The 15,887-nt window shown below is 37.6% G+C and overlaps 2 protein-coding genes across 2 annotated transcripts; one reads left to right on the top strand and one right to left on the bottom strand.

The window, feature by feature from the left end:
- The first annotated feature begins 653 nt into the window (after positions 1-653).
- On the top strand, positions 654-13,797 carry LOC104959060 (poly [ADP-ribose] polymerase 2-like). Its single transcript, XM_010786912.1, has 8 exons — positions 654-886; positions 1,610-1,673; positions 2,273-2,407; positions 3,522-3,650; positions 8,348-8,371; positions 9,341-9,526; positions 10,293-10,450; positions 12,767-13,797. Exons 1-8 carry the CDS (start codon positions 654-656, stop codon positions 12,924-12,926), a joined length of 1,089 nt encoding a protein of 362 aa, XP_010785214.1. The 3' UTR covers positions 12,927-13,797.
- LOC104959057 (protein lifeguard 1-like) lies at positions 13,533-15,526 on the bottom strand. The gene is made up of 3 exons (XM_010786911.1): positions 15,403-15,526; positions 14,728-14,871; positions 13,533-14,197 (listed from the first exon to the last, which is right to left on the bottom strand). Exons 1-3 carry the CDS (start codon positions 15,502-15,504, stop codon positions 14,063-14,065), a joined length of 381 nt encoding a protein of 126 aa, XP_010785213.1. The 5' UTR covers positions 15,505-15,526; the 3' UTR covers positions 13,533-14,062.
- Positions 15,527-15,887: the final 361 nt, after the last annotated feature.

Below are 15,887 nucleotides of genomic sequence, written 5' to 3' on the forward strand. Positions count from 1 at the left end.
AAGAGAAGAGAGGGATTATGCCACATTTGAGCTAAAAGTCAAAGTCAATCTCAAAATATTTTTGTACACACAGAAAGATCGAAATACTGTTTCCCACAGTCCCGAGGTATAAAATAAAAATGAAATAAAGGATATACGATATATATATAATATGTATATAAATACCTATAACCCAACTTATTTACATAACTATATATACAGTTACAGGTCTGTGAGAGCCAGAAATCTTGTTTGTTTGTAGGTGACCAAATACTTATTTTATCGAGGAATTTACCAATTAATTCATTAAAAATCCTACAATGTGATTTCCTGGATTCTTTCCCCCAATTCTATCTCTCATAGTTGAGGTATACCTAGGATGAAAATTACAGGCCTCATCTTTTTAAGTGGGAGAACTTGCACAATTGGTGGCTGACTAAATACTTTTTTGCCCCACTGTACATACACATTAGCTAATAGCTAATTTCCATCTGCAGCCCTCTGGTAGGTACATAACAATCAACAAACATTGCATCATCTCTATTACACAAACAATTACAAAACATGATTTAAGTACAGGTCAATAAAATAATACATAAGTTAAAATATATTTACAATACAGTTCAAATTGAAAAGCTCAGATTACAGTGTAATTAATGTTGCTTCATATCAATATGTTTGCACCACCAGAGAACGAGTTGAAGTCAGTACAGGTTTTAAGTTGGAAGAATATTCCAGTGTTTGAATTCCGTATCTTTCTTTCTGCAGGCAAGCTGACCTCAGAGCAGATCCGAGCAGGCTACATGGCGCTGAAGAAGATCGAGGAGTGTCTGAAGAAGAAGGGCAGCAGTCGTGATCTGCTGGAGGCGTGCAACCAGTTCTACACCCGCATCCCTCATGACTTTGGGTAGGGAACATGTGTTCAGTTAGAGCAGCTTAAAGCCGCATTTCGACTACAGGTTTTAGCGCGGCTCGCCATGGCTCGGTTCACCTTTGCTCGGTTCGGCTCACTTTAAGCTGCGTTTCCATTACAGTCAGTAACAAGAGTAGTAACTATAGTAACCACGCAGTGTAGGCATGTTTTTCTACTGGAACCACTTCGGCCGTTGTGGTCCTTGACGACTCTATAATCACTCTTCAGTTTTTTTTGTTTTTCTCTACACTGCTGGAAAGTCCTCGTGAAGCCGTGTGCGGCCAACAGTGTAGAGACCTCCTGGTACATTTTCTTGTTTCGCGTTGCGCCGTCGAGCTCCCGCTGTATTTTTTCATCCGCAACGAGATGGAAAAACGTCTGTACCTCGACAAACAACCGATGCGTGCTTATTTTTGCTGACATTTCTTTATGGATTTGTTGAAATTAGAAATACTTGCTGACGGTAGCTCATCTGTTTTAAAAATGGTTGGGGACTGTCTTACGCAAAAATTGTGGCGATTCTCTCTGACCAATCAGCAGTCGGCAGTGTTTTGCGTCACTAACTAAGCATATTTTCAGCTCTCTTGGAACCGAGCCGCGCTAAAACCCTGTAGTGGAAATGCACCTTTAGAGCGATGCACTCACGCTGTGGAGAAATGTCTGATTGACTGCAGGCAAGCATTGATCTTTGAAACTTAATCAGATGTCATTCTCCAGGTTGAAAACTCCTCCAGTCATTCGTACAGAAGAGGAGCTGAAAGAAAAGATTTCCCTGTTGGAGGTAAACGGCTTCTCCGTTAATTTATTTTATTTATGTCTTCCCTAAAATGTTGTGTCTATACCAGGGGTGTCCAAACTAAGGCCCGGGGTCCAGCTGCAGCCCCATGGTCCATTTTTAATCGGCCCGCAGCAAATTCTAAAAGTATAATGGAATATGGCGCACACCTAAAACCTGTTGTACTTCTTCAATATATGTACACAGTATTCAAGTGTTTATAAGCCAACTTCTCAAATAAATTCAGTCAATTCAAGTTGAAAACTTTTTCCAAAATGTGCATAACAAGCTTGAAACATACCCTTAATATTTCCCCTTATTGTAAGCAATCTGAGGCTTCTGTTTTAAGGGTCGAGCTGCCAACACTTTTTGTAACGAAATAAATGAAACCCTATGGAGCGCTGTTGTGACAACTTTTTACTTTCTACTTCTTACATTTTCCAAACAGGCTGGTTCCTTTAGTTTGAATGTGTGTTTTTGCCATCTCTGTTTATGAGGCATTATACCTCACCTCTAGTGAGTGGCCTAGCCATTCGTATATTTGTCTGTATCTGGCCCTCAGTGAAAGATACTGTAATATCTGGTGGTCTCGTTTATTATTCCAGGCTCTGAGTGAAATTCAGATAGCGGTGAAGATGGTCCAGTCGAGTGGAGACAGTGATGAACATCCTGTGGACCGGCAGTACTCCTCGCTCCAGTGCCAGCTGCAGCCTCTGGACTCCGGCACCAACGAGTTCCAGGTCAGCGGTTAACACTTTTAACTTATAATGCAAAATGATAGAAAGATTCATGAGTCTGGACTTAAAGGTAGGGTAGGTAATTCACTTCAGAAACACTTGTTGTTATATTCCATGGAAGGCTCTTAACATCCCGATAGCAATGAATATCTGAAGTGCTTTGACAATAATTCCATAAAAAAATATCATCTGTGGAAGCCGTGGTACTGTAAAAAGCACGACCAATCATCTACCTGCCTGTCAGCCTTCCATCTGTGCACAAACTTATCTCGTGCCCTCATTGGTCATGTGCACGTTCGTGTGTGTTGGAGGAGGGGCTCTGTAAGGAAGTCTGAAGGAAGTGGCAGATTTTTTTCTGGTTACGTACTTTCAAATTCTATCGCCCTCGAGCTGGTTTCTCCATTCTTACCTACCCTACCTTTAAGTGAATAAAACCGTTAAAGGAGATTCACGCCAAAACGTATTTTGATGTGAGCGTGTGAGGTAACTAGCATTCAGAATCAGACACACATACAAGGAATTTGCTCCGGTATATAAAGGGTGCAAACATTAACACAGTGTAATAGAAAGATCAAGAATAGAACAATTATAATAAGAAAATATTTAAAAATAAAGAGTAATACTTACACAGAATATAAAAATACATAAAGAATAATACAGTGAATATATGACAAAATATATTATATTATTTTTTAAAGTGGAGGGCTGTCCGTATTCTAAAATAGAGATGAGTATCTACTATCTTGATGCCTAATTGTTTTTGCAGAAGGTACATTTTTATTGTCCCTTTAATTAAAAAGGAAGCAGTCTTTTGAAAGAGGGCAGTGACAAAATAGCCAAATCATATTGTAGTGATTTGTTATGTGATATGAATGTAAGTGATTTTCTTAAATGGGCAGCTGATATCTTTTCATAGATCTTTTGAGTTAAACAAAATCATATTGTGGAATACTCTCTTTCAAAAGTATGGAACTCAAATGGTTGTGATGAGACCTGTGATTTACAACCGTACAAAACAGTAAACTGGGTGAAACTGAAGCTTCAATAATCTGAAGATTGTTTCTGTATCCAGTGTTGTTAATGTCTCCTTGTGACCTTTCCTCTCCTCTGTGTGAAGGTGGTAGAAAAGTATCTTCAGTCCACTCACGCCACCACCCATAACGACTACACCATGACGGTCCTCGACATCTTCTCAGTGGACCGAGCCGGGGAGACCAGCAACTTCCTCTCTCAGATGCACAACAGGTGATCCACGGCCGGCTGAACGGAACTCTCAATACACCTCGAGGCTTCGATCAAATATCATTACTGATTCATGTTGACTTGGATACAATCAGAATCAGAGTCCCTTTATTAGTCCCACGGAGGGGAAATGTGCGTAGTTAGTTACATAAGGAAAAAGACCCACAGACAGCTTAATGTTACATATGTTAAATATGTGACATGCATTTAAAAAAAGTACTAAGTTATGATATAATTAAAAAAATATATATAATAAATAAAAAGTTACATAATTTAAACAAAATAACACATCCTGTAACAGTTCTACGGATTTAGCCAGCCGGGCACATATCACAACCAGTTATTAACGGCATCATATATAGCACAATATTGCAGCACATAGTTTCGTTCGGTATACTGCTGTGGTGTGTGTGTGTGTGTGTGTGTGCTGTGTGTGTGTGTGTGTGGTGTGTGTTGTGCTGTGTGTGTGTGTGTGTGTCGTGTGTGTGTGTGTGTGTGTGTGTGTGGTGTGTGTGTGTGTGTGTGGTGTGTGTGGTTGTGTGTGTGTTGTGTGTGTGTGTGTGTGTTGTTGTGTGTGTGTGTGTGTGTGGTGTGTGGTGTGTGTGGTGTGGGTCAACTAGGGGCTGTGCTGTTGGTAAGTCTGACCGCTGCAGGAAGGAAAGCACCCTCGGTATCTCTCCGTGAGCACAGCGGCGGGGGATGCTGATTTTCAGCTAAATCAAAAAGTAGAATCGGAATATGGCCCGCAGATTGAACTTGTGCTCGCCCTTGTGTGTACTCTAAATATGATGAAAAAAGATAACAACAGTACTTCCATGTGTTAAGAGCCCAACTCTTTCAAAACAAACTTCCGCGCCTCACAATTACATTTGATAAATGCCTTTCGTANGCAGGTGTGCGTCATATGCGAGGCCTGCCTTAAATGGAGCGCTATTTCCGCCAAAGATTTGGAAATTGGTCCGTGCGCAAAGCATTGTGGGGATTTTAAGACTGCGGAGTCTACACATGTGCAGCCTCGAAATGTCTCGCTGCGAAGTACGCCGGCCTCGGTAGAATTCCAAGTATGCTGGACATTGGAACAGTCCTTCGGCGGCACTCGATGACGTAGTATGCTTGAAATAGTGGCTCTGGAGCATCCTTCCTCCACATTGAGAAACACCCACTGTCTTATCTTGGGTGAAAAATGCTTATAAATGCTCCATTATTGAAAGTAATTTAATCAATTAATGTTTTTTCTGATCACATTTCTCATTTTAATATATCTATAAAATAATTTTTAGATAACAGCAAATAGTTACTTTGTGGTCTTCCAGTGATATGTGGTTTTTTTGAGCTCTGAGAACACTTTTTTCCTGATGCGGTCTTCCAGTAGCTGTTCATCTATATCTGTAAAGTAGAAGCACATTCACTTCTCCAGCTGCTTCATTATATCATCATTTAAAATCTATTACTATTTCATTAACTAGTATGACACCTACCTGCTTTCTTATCCATCTCTTTCTCCCAGAGTTCTTTCTCCAGTTTCACAGCTCTCTTCCTCAGAGATGACTCTTCCACGGGACTTTTCCTGCTCCACAGGAAGTTTGTGAGGCTGTGAGCTCTGTCAGCCAGCCGAGGCACCTCAGCTCCTACATGTGGAGAGATCAAAGAGTCACACAGTGCATCTATGGAAACAGTTGATATGCAAACTGATATAGCTATAGTCATAACCAGAGGTGGGAAGTAGCGGAGTACAAATACTTTGTTGCTGTACTTAAGTATATTTTTCTGGTATCAGTACTTTACTCCACTACTTATTACTTCTTACATTTGTAACACAAATACCTGTACTTTCTACTTCTTACCCCTTCAGGCGAGAGATACAGACTCGGTCTAGGGGAGTAAAATGGGGGAAAATAACTTTTGTCCTTGGGCTGAGGCACAGAATTAATATAATGTATACTTAAAATCAAAAAAATTAAACTAAACTATTTTTGATAGACAAATGCATGGTCTAATAAATAATAATTGAGAATTAGACGCATACTAGCTAACGTTTTTAAAAATGTTACTATTTTCTTAATATGATTACTCTGTATTTATACGCATGCATGTAACAGTCAGTGTTTATCTGGAAATATAGATTTATCGCTTCCTCCATATAATCACAAGTAATCAGAGGTGGGAAGTAGTGGAGTACAAATACTTCGTTACTTTACTTAAGTACATGTTTCTGGTATCCGTACTTTAGTCCACTACTTATTTTTCTGACGACTTTTTACTTCTACTTCTTACATTTCTAACACAAATACCTGTACTTTATACTTCTTACATTTTGAACACAAATACCTGTACTTTCTACTTCTTACATTTTCCAAACAGACTGGTTCCTTTAGTTTGAATGTGTGTTTGGTGACATTATTGTTCTATTAATATAAAGGGAGGTCAGGTGCTCTTTAACAGTTGGTAGTTATGGGTATTTTTTACTTAAGTACATTTCAAAGCCCATACTTCTTTACTTTTACTTGAGTAAAGAAGTTTAGTCAGTACTTCTACTTTTACCAGAGTATTTTTAAACACTAGTATCTGTACTTCTTCTTGAGTTAAGGATGTGTGTACTTTTGCCCTCTCTGTTCATAACCTACTTTGAATGATGCACCGTGCAGCCATCTGGAGTTCTTCAGGGAGGCGCAGAGTCTTCAGGTTGGTCACACCTGGGTGATTCCTGTGGGGTTCTCCTTTGAGGAAATCCACCTGGGACTGCAGGTCTGCGGCTGCACTCATACCCTGAGGATTTTGATTTGATTTGATTTATTTCGAATGTGTAAAACAAACAATAATAAAAAAAAAAATAACAATAATAATTAAACGAAACATGAGAATTATTATACTATACAAACTTAAGCCGTGTCAAATTGATAAAAAAAAATATTACTGACTCTAAATTATATTCAAACAATGATCTACTTAATTACACATTTGAAAAAGGGTGGGAAGAAGTTAACACTTATTTAATCCCACTCCTTCCACCAAAGATTATTAACACTATTTTCGTAAAGAAATACATTTGTTATTGAAAAACAAACACAACAAAAAAATAATACAACAAATAAATAAACAGATGAATAAACAAACAAATACAAATTAAAAAAAAAGATTTGGATGATAAGTACAAATGTTTTTTTCTTTACCACCTATTTGAGCTCTTGTGGGCAACAAACCTACTTATTGTCATAGATTAAGACAAAAATAATAGACAGACAAAAAATGTAATTAGATAGTTTCAGGGCCAATGTTGTGGTTTTTTTTATATAAAAACTGCAGTCCATCAAAGCAATTGAAAAATGCATTTTTGTAAACATACTCTTGAGATAACTTGTAATAATAAATTCATAGCCATCTTATCGAAAATGAACTTTTAACAAATATACAGAAATTCACAATGAATATTCCTGTTGCCATATATAAAAGATAAACTGCTTTATATGTTTGCATTGTTTGGTATTTAATAATCACTTAATTCAGACTGATTCAAACCTTTACCAATAACGTTTTTTTTTTACATTTAAGTACACTACCGATTCAAAATCTAGAGTAGCAAAACAGTAATTGGAGATTGAAGGAATATTATAAATACATGTATATTCATGTACATTTTACTCGTGTTTAAATAAAGCTGTGAACAAAGCTAAATTATAGGTGTGTGTTAAACTCAGTCCTGATTGTAAAATATTCTCTGCCTGACCTCCATGGTGAAGATGTTGCGTTCAATGACACTCACCCTGCACATCATCCTCAGGACAGCGGCCCTCTGATAAAGGACACACGCGCCATATCTCCTTGAAGCCATGTCTTTTGAGCCTGAAAGTTCAATCGTTGTGTTCAAATTGTTTTTATTTTATGTTCCATTCTTACTCTGATGAGCATGGAGGCACGTTAGGAGCTTTTCCGCCAACAAAATAATTCCGACTAAAGCTTTAAACGGAACCTTTGGTGCCGAATTTCTGTTCCGCGTGCTATAGGAACAAACAGGAGGGCCCACTCCGCCCTCATTTATTATGGCTTAGTTTACTCCCCAAAGTTTCCAAAATACAAACTAAATATTGCCAAATCTTACTTTTTTGTTGAAGTGACAACATATAACATGATCTGTCCCTTTTCAGCTGGCTGGATCCGACCAATAGGAACAGGTTAACAAAAAGTATATTAAATGGAGAGGACTTAATTGACGATATGAAGATGTAAGGGATGTTGTCATCGTGTCATTTTTATTTTTGAATAAATGTATGTTATGTATGTTCTGTTTTATTCTCAACTTATATTTTATAATTTATACTTTATATTGTATACTTTTATTTATGAATTTGTTCTAGTGTTTATTAATTCCTGTATTAATTTCCACATTTATTCCTGTATTCATTTTTCTTTTCTTGTGTTTATTTATTCCTGTGTTTATTTCCACATTTATTTTTATTCTACTTTAGGCACTTAATCGTTGCTGTAACAATGTACATTTCTTAGTCTTTGGGACAAATAAAATAAGCGTATTCTGATTCTGATTGTCTCTATACCATGACCATGTTAACTGTAAACATTTTTGATAAAGGTGTACAGCGCATGCGCTATGGTCCAAATAGTTTTCTTTTTTAACCGCGGAGTGATTCATCTTCTCACGATCTTTGGCACTGGCCAGGAAACAGTGGTGGAGAAAGTTTACCGCCATCTCTGTTGTGTCCCTTTCTCACTGTACCTACTTCACTTCTAGTTATTTTTCATAATCCACCATGAGGCGTACAAGAAGTTCCAGGAGTAAAACAAGTCAGGATGCAAAAGAAACAGAGGAAGTTCAGTCAAAAACAGGTTGGTGCTCTTTAGCCGTTTGAAGCTACCGTTAGCTGCTCCATCGACGTCTGTTGAGGACAAGTATGGGCAAAGGAGAGCAGGGGAATAAATAATGTAATATATATGGTTTATTCAGGATTTACTGTTGTTGCAAAGTATTTAGAAAACAACCAACTTTCTTCCAAGAGTGGCTACCATACATGTTACAATTTGAGCTTGTTGGTAAAACCTGTTAATGTCCACCACTGTCAACAATCACACCACACGCATATGGTAGTTTTTAAAGGATGGACAAAGTTACAACTTCCTGCCATAAATATTTAGTGTTTTTTTTAGATGGGTTAAACGTAAACCCTGTGTCATTTCATGGGACTTTGCAAAATATAGTATAGCTCGACACTAACTACATAATTGTTTAAGTATGTTTGTATTCATTGCTTTATCCATTGCTGATTTTTCACTGGATTGGGTTGTGCTGAATATTATTCAATGAAAATAAATGTCATTAAATGTTTGTTAATGTAATCAGTCCCAACTTTTTAAATGTAGATTGTAAGTCTACTAATCTTAAATATACGAATGTTGATCCACAATCCTTGGTAGGTATCAAGTAGTTCCGAAGTATTTATATTGAATCAAAACTGATTAATTTCATGTGTTTTATTTATTTAAATGATTGAACCATCTGTGCCTCTTTTCACTCTTTGGAAGTCCCATGTTAACAGAACTCAAAGTGTTGTTTAAAGGTCACCTATTATGCAAAATCCACTTTATCCTGTCCTTTATACATCAACACGTGTCACCTCTAATGGGTCCCCTTTAAATCAGATGTTCTCCACCCTACTCTGTGTTTGTTTGTGGTCAGTGTGGCAGTGGGAAGGAGATGAAGGACAGTGGGAGCCATACTCTTCTTCACGCTGTGCCTTGTTGGACTCGGCCGTCTCTTCAGGAGAAACCTCCGTCACTCTGGCCTCGAAGACGCCGTACGAAGTCGACCTGAAGAAAATGGTCCAGATAAATCCTGTCACGAAGTACAAGAGGAAGATTCGCTCTCACCCAGTGAAACCAGGTGTGTGTTGCTGTGTTTCATCCGTCTGTAATATCCGTTTAACTGCAAATAGGTTATTTAATTTAAAATTGTTGTCATTTTTTTCTGTCATTCTCTTTGCTTGGACATATGCCATCAATGTGAGACTTTGCATTTAGTTAATAACTATGTCATGTGGATCTTAAGTGTCTTATAGTTTTGTAACGGTGTTCTGCATCCAACAAATTACCGTTATCCAATTTCACATTTCCTTAACCACGGTTTTATTTGATTTTCCCTAATGCTACTAATACAAAGATCCATGCTGTAGAAAGTGATAAAACATATTGTGTATGTTATTTAAATACATTTATAAAAATATGCGTTTCACCAAAGGTTTTAAAAATTAGAGATGTCCCGATCCGATCACGTGATCGGGGATCGGAGCCGATCACGTGATTTTCAAAAGATTGGAATCGGGAGAAAAAGAATCGGGGATCGGGATTTTTTTAATTTTTTTAATTTTTATAAATACTTTTTTTTAAATGTTGTATTCAATATTACAAAATAAAAATGACCATGTTCAAGTCTTAAAGTCATCCTGAGGCCTTAGTTTTGGTTTCAAATTACANAGCTCCAAGAAAAGATTGTGCCAGTCGTTGGTGCCTACAGGTTTATATCGGACTCTTTAAAGCTGCCAATACTCATATTAACAGTAAAACCAACATGATTTGAACGTCACACTGCTTAGATTTAATGCAACACTGTCTGTGTTATGTGTGTGTGTGTGTGTGTGTGTGTGTGTGTGTGTGTGTGTGTGTGTGTGTGCAGGTCGCCCTGGGAGACAGTAACGAGCTGGTGATGGCCGACTACGAAGCCCAAAATCTTCCAGCTGGGAAACACAGCGTCAAGGGCCTCGGACAGACCGGACCCGACCCCAAGAACGCTGTCACCCTGTACGTCTCATTACACTCGCACATCTCATACAGGCCAATCACCGTTACACTACAACATACTTAAAACATCTGAGAGAGGACGTTTGTTGATTGAATGTATGCGGAACAATTAAATAAAAGCCACGAAGGAACACATGTAATATTAGAACAAAAGATACAGTAATTCATATATAAAAAAGCATCGTATTCTGTAAAAGAATTGTATTCTTAGTTCATTACAATCTAATTTCCTATGTGAACAAATAGGAAATGACAACTATGTTTGTAAATGGCAAAAGGGATGCACAGACTTTTGTTATATATGTTTTACAACAAGGCATCATTCAGAGCAGCACGTGAAGCTCGGGGACTTGAATATCCTCAGAGTGATGACAAACTACCGAAGCTTTGTACTGTGTTCTCGCAGATCTATTTGTTCAGAGTTATTTCAAGCGCTCCATAGAAAGGTCACGTGGGTTTGCTCCAGAAAGAGGCACTTTGGAGTAAAACCATTCAGCTGAAAGTCCACACACTGAACAGTGAGCTCTGTCTGCGACTCAGACTAATGGACTGACCTGGTTTGACCCCCTGTGCTCAGCTCTGATGCGTCTTCTCTCTGTACCTTTCACAGTCTGAACATATACTGTTTCTACAGAGAGCCCTTCCCTAAGCACGGAGCATAACATTTCATGAAGTGTCACCCTTCATATCCTCAACAGAGAATGCTGCATTTAATGTTTTAGCTACAGCTACAGTGAGTAATTAACAATTAGATTAGAAACAATATATAGTGAATTATATCTGTGTACATTCAGAGTTTTTAACATTTAGAAACATAATAATGGACGGATGGCACTTTTTTAAAGCCAAAAATGACAAATATTTAATTGTTCTGCATCCTCAAATGTGAGAATGTTCTGAACCTGATTGTAAACTGAATATTTGTGGACATTTAAAGACATCACCTTTTGCTGTACAGGCATTATTTCACAGTTTTCTCATGTGTTATAGAACAAAGCATTAATAACTGGCAGATACATTCATAATAATTGTTAGTTGTAGACGTAGTTTAAGCCCATTACCTACAAAAGATCTTAATCGGGAAATGAATTGGCTATTATCAGTCATTCCCAGCCAGAATCTTGTGGTTCCAACATCTCCAATATTTATATTAAAAGGCGACAAAAGGGGATTTATTTTCCACAAGTTTTCTCGAGCTGACGATTAATCAATTGACTGAGAAGCATTGCATTCATTGATAATATAAATAATGGTTGTTGCATGCTGACATGGACTGAACCTGGAAACTCTCTGAGAGAATAAGTATCACAAAGGGAAGGCAACTTGCAATTACTTTTACTAGATCTTTAAAAAACCCACTTGTTGCCATGCCAGCGTAAATGTCACTGTTTTTATTCTGTTGTTTACTTTATTATATATATATTATTTTTGTTGTTTTGTTTCAACCATTTTACTCTGCAGCACAGGGCTATTCAATTAGTTTGGAATGGGGGCCGGTGGATGAAAATGATCCAAAGCAACGGTCCGGGAAAAAGATGGCTTGAAATATGAGCAATCAAGAGCTTCGGATACAGTAAATACTACAACAGCATAGTGGAGGGCATATATTGTGTTTAATTAAATCAAACAACATAGCCCCAAGGCCGTTATAGATCTAAATGGCAAGTTCAGAACTCAGTAGGCCTCCATGTGAATCTAATTTAACCATCAACATCATTTCATTTGATTTAATTTAGGTGAAATGATCTAATGATTCAAGCAGAGATGCAATCAATGACAGGAGTTGTCACTACAGTAGCTAGTAGGTGGGTTCGAAACCCGAGCCCGCCGAAGTTTTCAGGCAATGTCTTCCCCTCTATCTCTCAATGTAACACCCTCTCTGGAATAAAGGCAACAAAAAAACGTGATTACTTTTTAACATTATACTCAAAGGGCCAGTAAATATCACCCAGGGGCCGGATTTGTCCCGCGGGCCGCCAATTGAATAGCCCTGCTGTAGCACTTTGAGTTTTGTTTACTCAAATGAAAAGTGCGCTTATAAATCAAATTGATGATTGTTATTATTATTATATGCATGTTTAGTGCGAATGCTGAGCAAATCGTTTCACTTTTCTGCATTTCTCTGCTAAGTTCAGCAACACACTTACTTGGTGTATGTAGCTAAAAGCAGCTACAGACACCATTCAGCTATTATTCAGCTTTTTCTGCCTTTTCAGCTAAGTTCAGCAACACATGCACGGCTTACGGCATTCGCACGCATTTTCAACAGGAAATGCATTTTTTCTAGTTTTGATTGTGTCCCTCTCTATTTCTCAGGGACGGCATGACGGTGCCTATGGGTCCGGGGGGGAAGACGGGGGCGAGCAGCGACGGCCGTTACCACCTCCTGTACAACGAGTTCATCGTTTACAACCCCGCTCAGACCCGCATGAAGTACCTGCTGCGGATCAAGTTCAACTACTCCTCCCTTTGGTGAAGCAACACAGAAAGGAGACGAAGAAATCTGGAGGTTTTCTCTCCACAAATCTCCAGTCATTGTTCATTTACAGTTATATTCTGGTTCTTTGGTTTAGGATGTGACACCGTGAAGCTTTGCAGCTACTGGGGGAATGTTTATTTTGTGATGGAGAGCTGCAAATATTTGTCAGTCGGCAACTATCTAAAAAAAAAAAATGTATTCAGTCAATGCGTTTATCTCTGTGGGTTTTACGGCTTTGAATGTTTAGACTTTGCATTTTTTTTCCAGTTTGACATTTTATAGAATTTTTTTGGATTTAAAGCTCACATGATTGTCAGATAAATTATTTGCATTCCTACATTAACATCCAACACAACATCCAACACAAAAAGTACATTTGAATGTTAATTTTGAATGTAAGTAAGAAAAATGCTACTTTTTCTACATTGTGTTTTCTCTCTCAATACAACATTGCATCTTTGATCTTTTTAAAGAAAGTGATGAGACCCTGTCAAATATATGCTGACTGTGTTAGTCCGGTAACTTTGATAAGTCAAAAAGAAGTTCACGTTATAAGAAAAAAATGCTCGACTTTTTGACTCTTTTGTCCATGTTTCTTTATATCACGTACATCCTCACATCTATACAAATGTGTTTTTTTTGCAATGTCTGCTGCGCATGAAACACAAATGGCCTTCTGTGGATCTATTGGAGTATCATCGTCTGACTTTTATAACGATCTGGAAGTTTCTTTAGGCAAGTTGGACGTGAGCATTTCTACTGAATAATTACCTAAATTCAAGTGAAAGCCTCAAATTGGAAGTAAACGTTTTCATCTGTTTTGATAATTGTTGAGTCAAATTTCTGTTACAATTGTACACAAAAAACATGTTTATGTAAACAATAATAATCATTCTTTCATTGTCAGTTTAAACAGGATTTACAGTATATACAAAGTAATCACAATAATAAAGTACATTCTACATGTGGGTACAGTTTGGTGTGTTTGTATTTCGTGTATACAGTTTTTAAAACAATCATTCTTTCATTGTCAGTTAAAACAGGATCTACAGTATGTATGTAGTAATTACAATAATTCTACATGTGGGTACAGTTTGGTGTGTTTGTGGGTAAATGTATTTGTGTATACAGTTTCACCTCCTCCCTAGCAGGTAGAGGAAGATGAGCATTACGTCCAGGTAGATGTTGAGAGCAGCGTTGATGTATTCCTCTGGATTCAGACGGTAGCTCATCGCCCCCATCATCAGCTGACAGTCGATCATCAGGAACTGAAGGGAGAGAGAGGAAGAAGAGGGGGATGAGGAAGATTTAGGACAGGGTGAGAGTATGCCCCACCAGATAACTAATAGTAAATCACGAAATGTGTTATAATACAGTGTTGACATGGAAGACATTTGACATGTCACAGAAGAAAAAGCACAGGTAAATAATCAAAACAATGATGGCTGAATTGCAGTCAACCAATCAGAACAGAGACGGCCAGCTAACCAATCATAGCAGACTGGGCTCTTAATGGATTTAGACAGAAGGTGACGAGGTATTTCCAGTAAATAATAATAATAATCTTCATTTGTATAGCACCTTTCATACAATAAGTGCGGTTCAATGTGCTTCACATAGACATTTCACAGAAAATTGATATCACACAGCATACAGTTACCAGTAAAATACATAAAAAATACATTTAGATTAAAGGTACAACGATGAAATTGTGCAATAAAAGGGGGATAATGCAAATTCAACACACAATCAATTTAAATGAGTATATACATATATAAATGGTTCTTTTCTCCCATACCATTGAATACAGCAGAGCACCAAAACATCCATAGGCGATGTCACCGAGATAGGAGGAGTAGAAGGTCGAGAAGATCCCGAACATGATCAGGTCCACGGACAGAATCAGCAGAACACCGTAGCAAACAGTGAAATCATAACGAGTCTGGAGTAAAAACAGGAACACACAGTACATTACATCCTGAAGAGCTTTTGGTCAGTATATTGAAAGCTCTTTAGGACATCTTTTGTTTTTTCAATTGAGTTTTTTCAATTGAGTTCTTTAGTAAAGTACTTTCACAAATGTTAGTCTTCGTCCATGACGTGTTGATAAATAAAGGCCTTCATAAAATGCTGCATTTCATTTTTTTTTCATTATACTAAATTGCCTACAATCGGCCAATATACACTGAATCATTTTATTTACAACACATCTTTGGATGGGCATGGTTCATTTGTTTACCTATTCTTATCTACTACTTACATTTGATCTTCTTTCTATCAATTTATCGACGCATTTTTTCTTGCTTACATTCACATTTTGCCTCCTCTGATTCTACAAGTCAAATTCTCAATTTCTTTACAAATAAAAGGTGAGAGCTATAACTTCAAAACTGATATGTAAAGCAGCTTAAAAGTGTGCATGTTTCTTTGCCTTTGGTAAACACAGAACGTGATGCACTGGCTGGTTTCTGACCTGTGCAGAGAAAATGATGATTGCCACAGTGACGGCCAGCGTTACTCCCATAGTGATGACCACAGAGGTGGTGTCGTGGAAGGAGGCAATGGTTCCCACCATGTAGGACAAACTCAGGGTGACAACAACCTGCAGGCACACGACTAAATGTATTAAACATCTCAAGTATCTTGTAAGAAAGCTTTTTCCATATTTTGCAGACACATTTAATGCATTGCATAACATATAAATGTAACAATCAATATTCAAATGCTTGATTGTCAATAACTACAGAGCACCAGAAACTTTTTTTTACGCTACTATGGACAGTCTTGCACTAATGTACATTCTCAAAGATATTGAAGTGACTGTTATTTTGTATTGTTGTGCTTTTATTTAGGTCTTAATGTGTGCATATGTATAAATGTGTCTTTTGATTGTGTATATGGGGCATTCCACCGAATTAGTACAAAGTGCGGTCCCACAACAAGAAAAACTATTTAACA

This window comes from Notothenia coriiceps, unplaced genomic scaffold (assembly GCF_000735185.1).
Source record: "Notothenia coriiceps isolate Sejong01 unplaced genomic scaffold, NC01 NC01_scaffold00029796, whole genome shotgun sequence".
In the NCBI taxonomy this organism is placed as follows: Eukaryota; Metazoa; Chordata; class Actinopteri; order Perciformes; family Nototheniidae; genus Notothenia; species Notothenia coriiceps.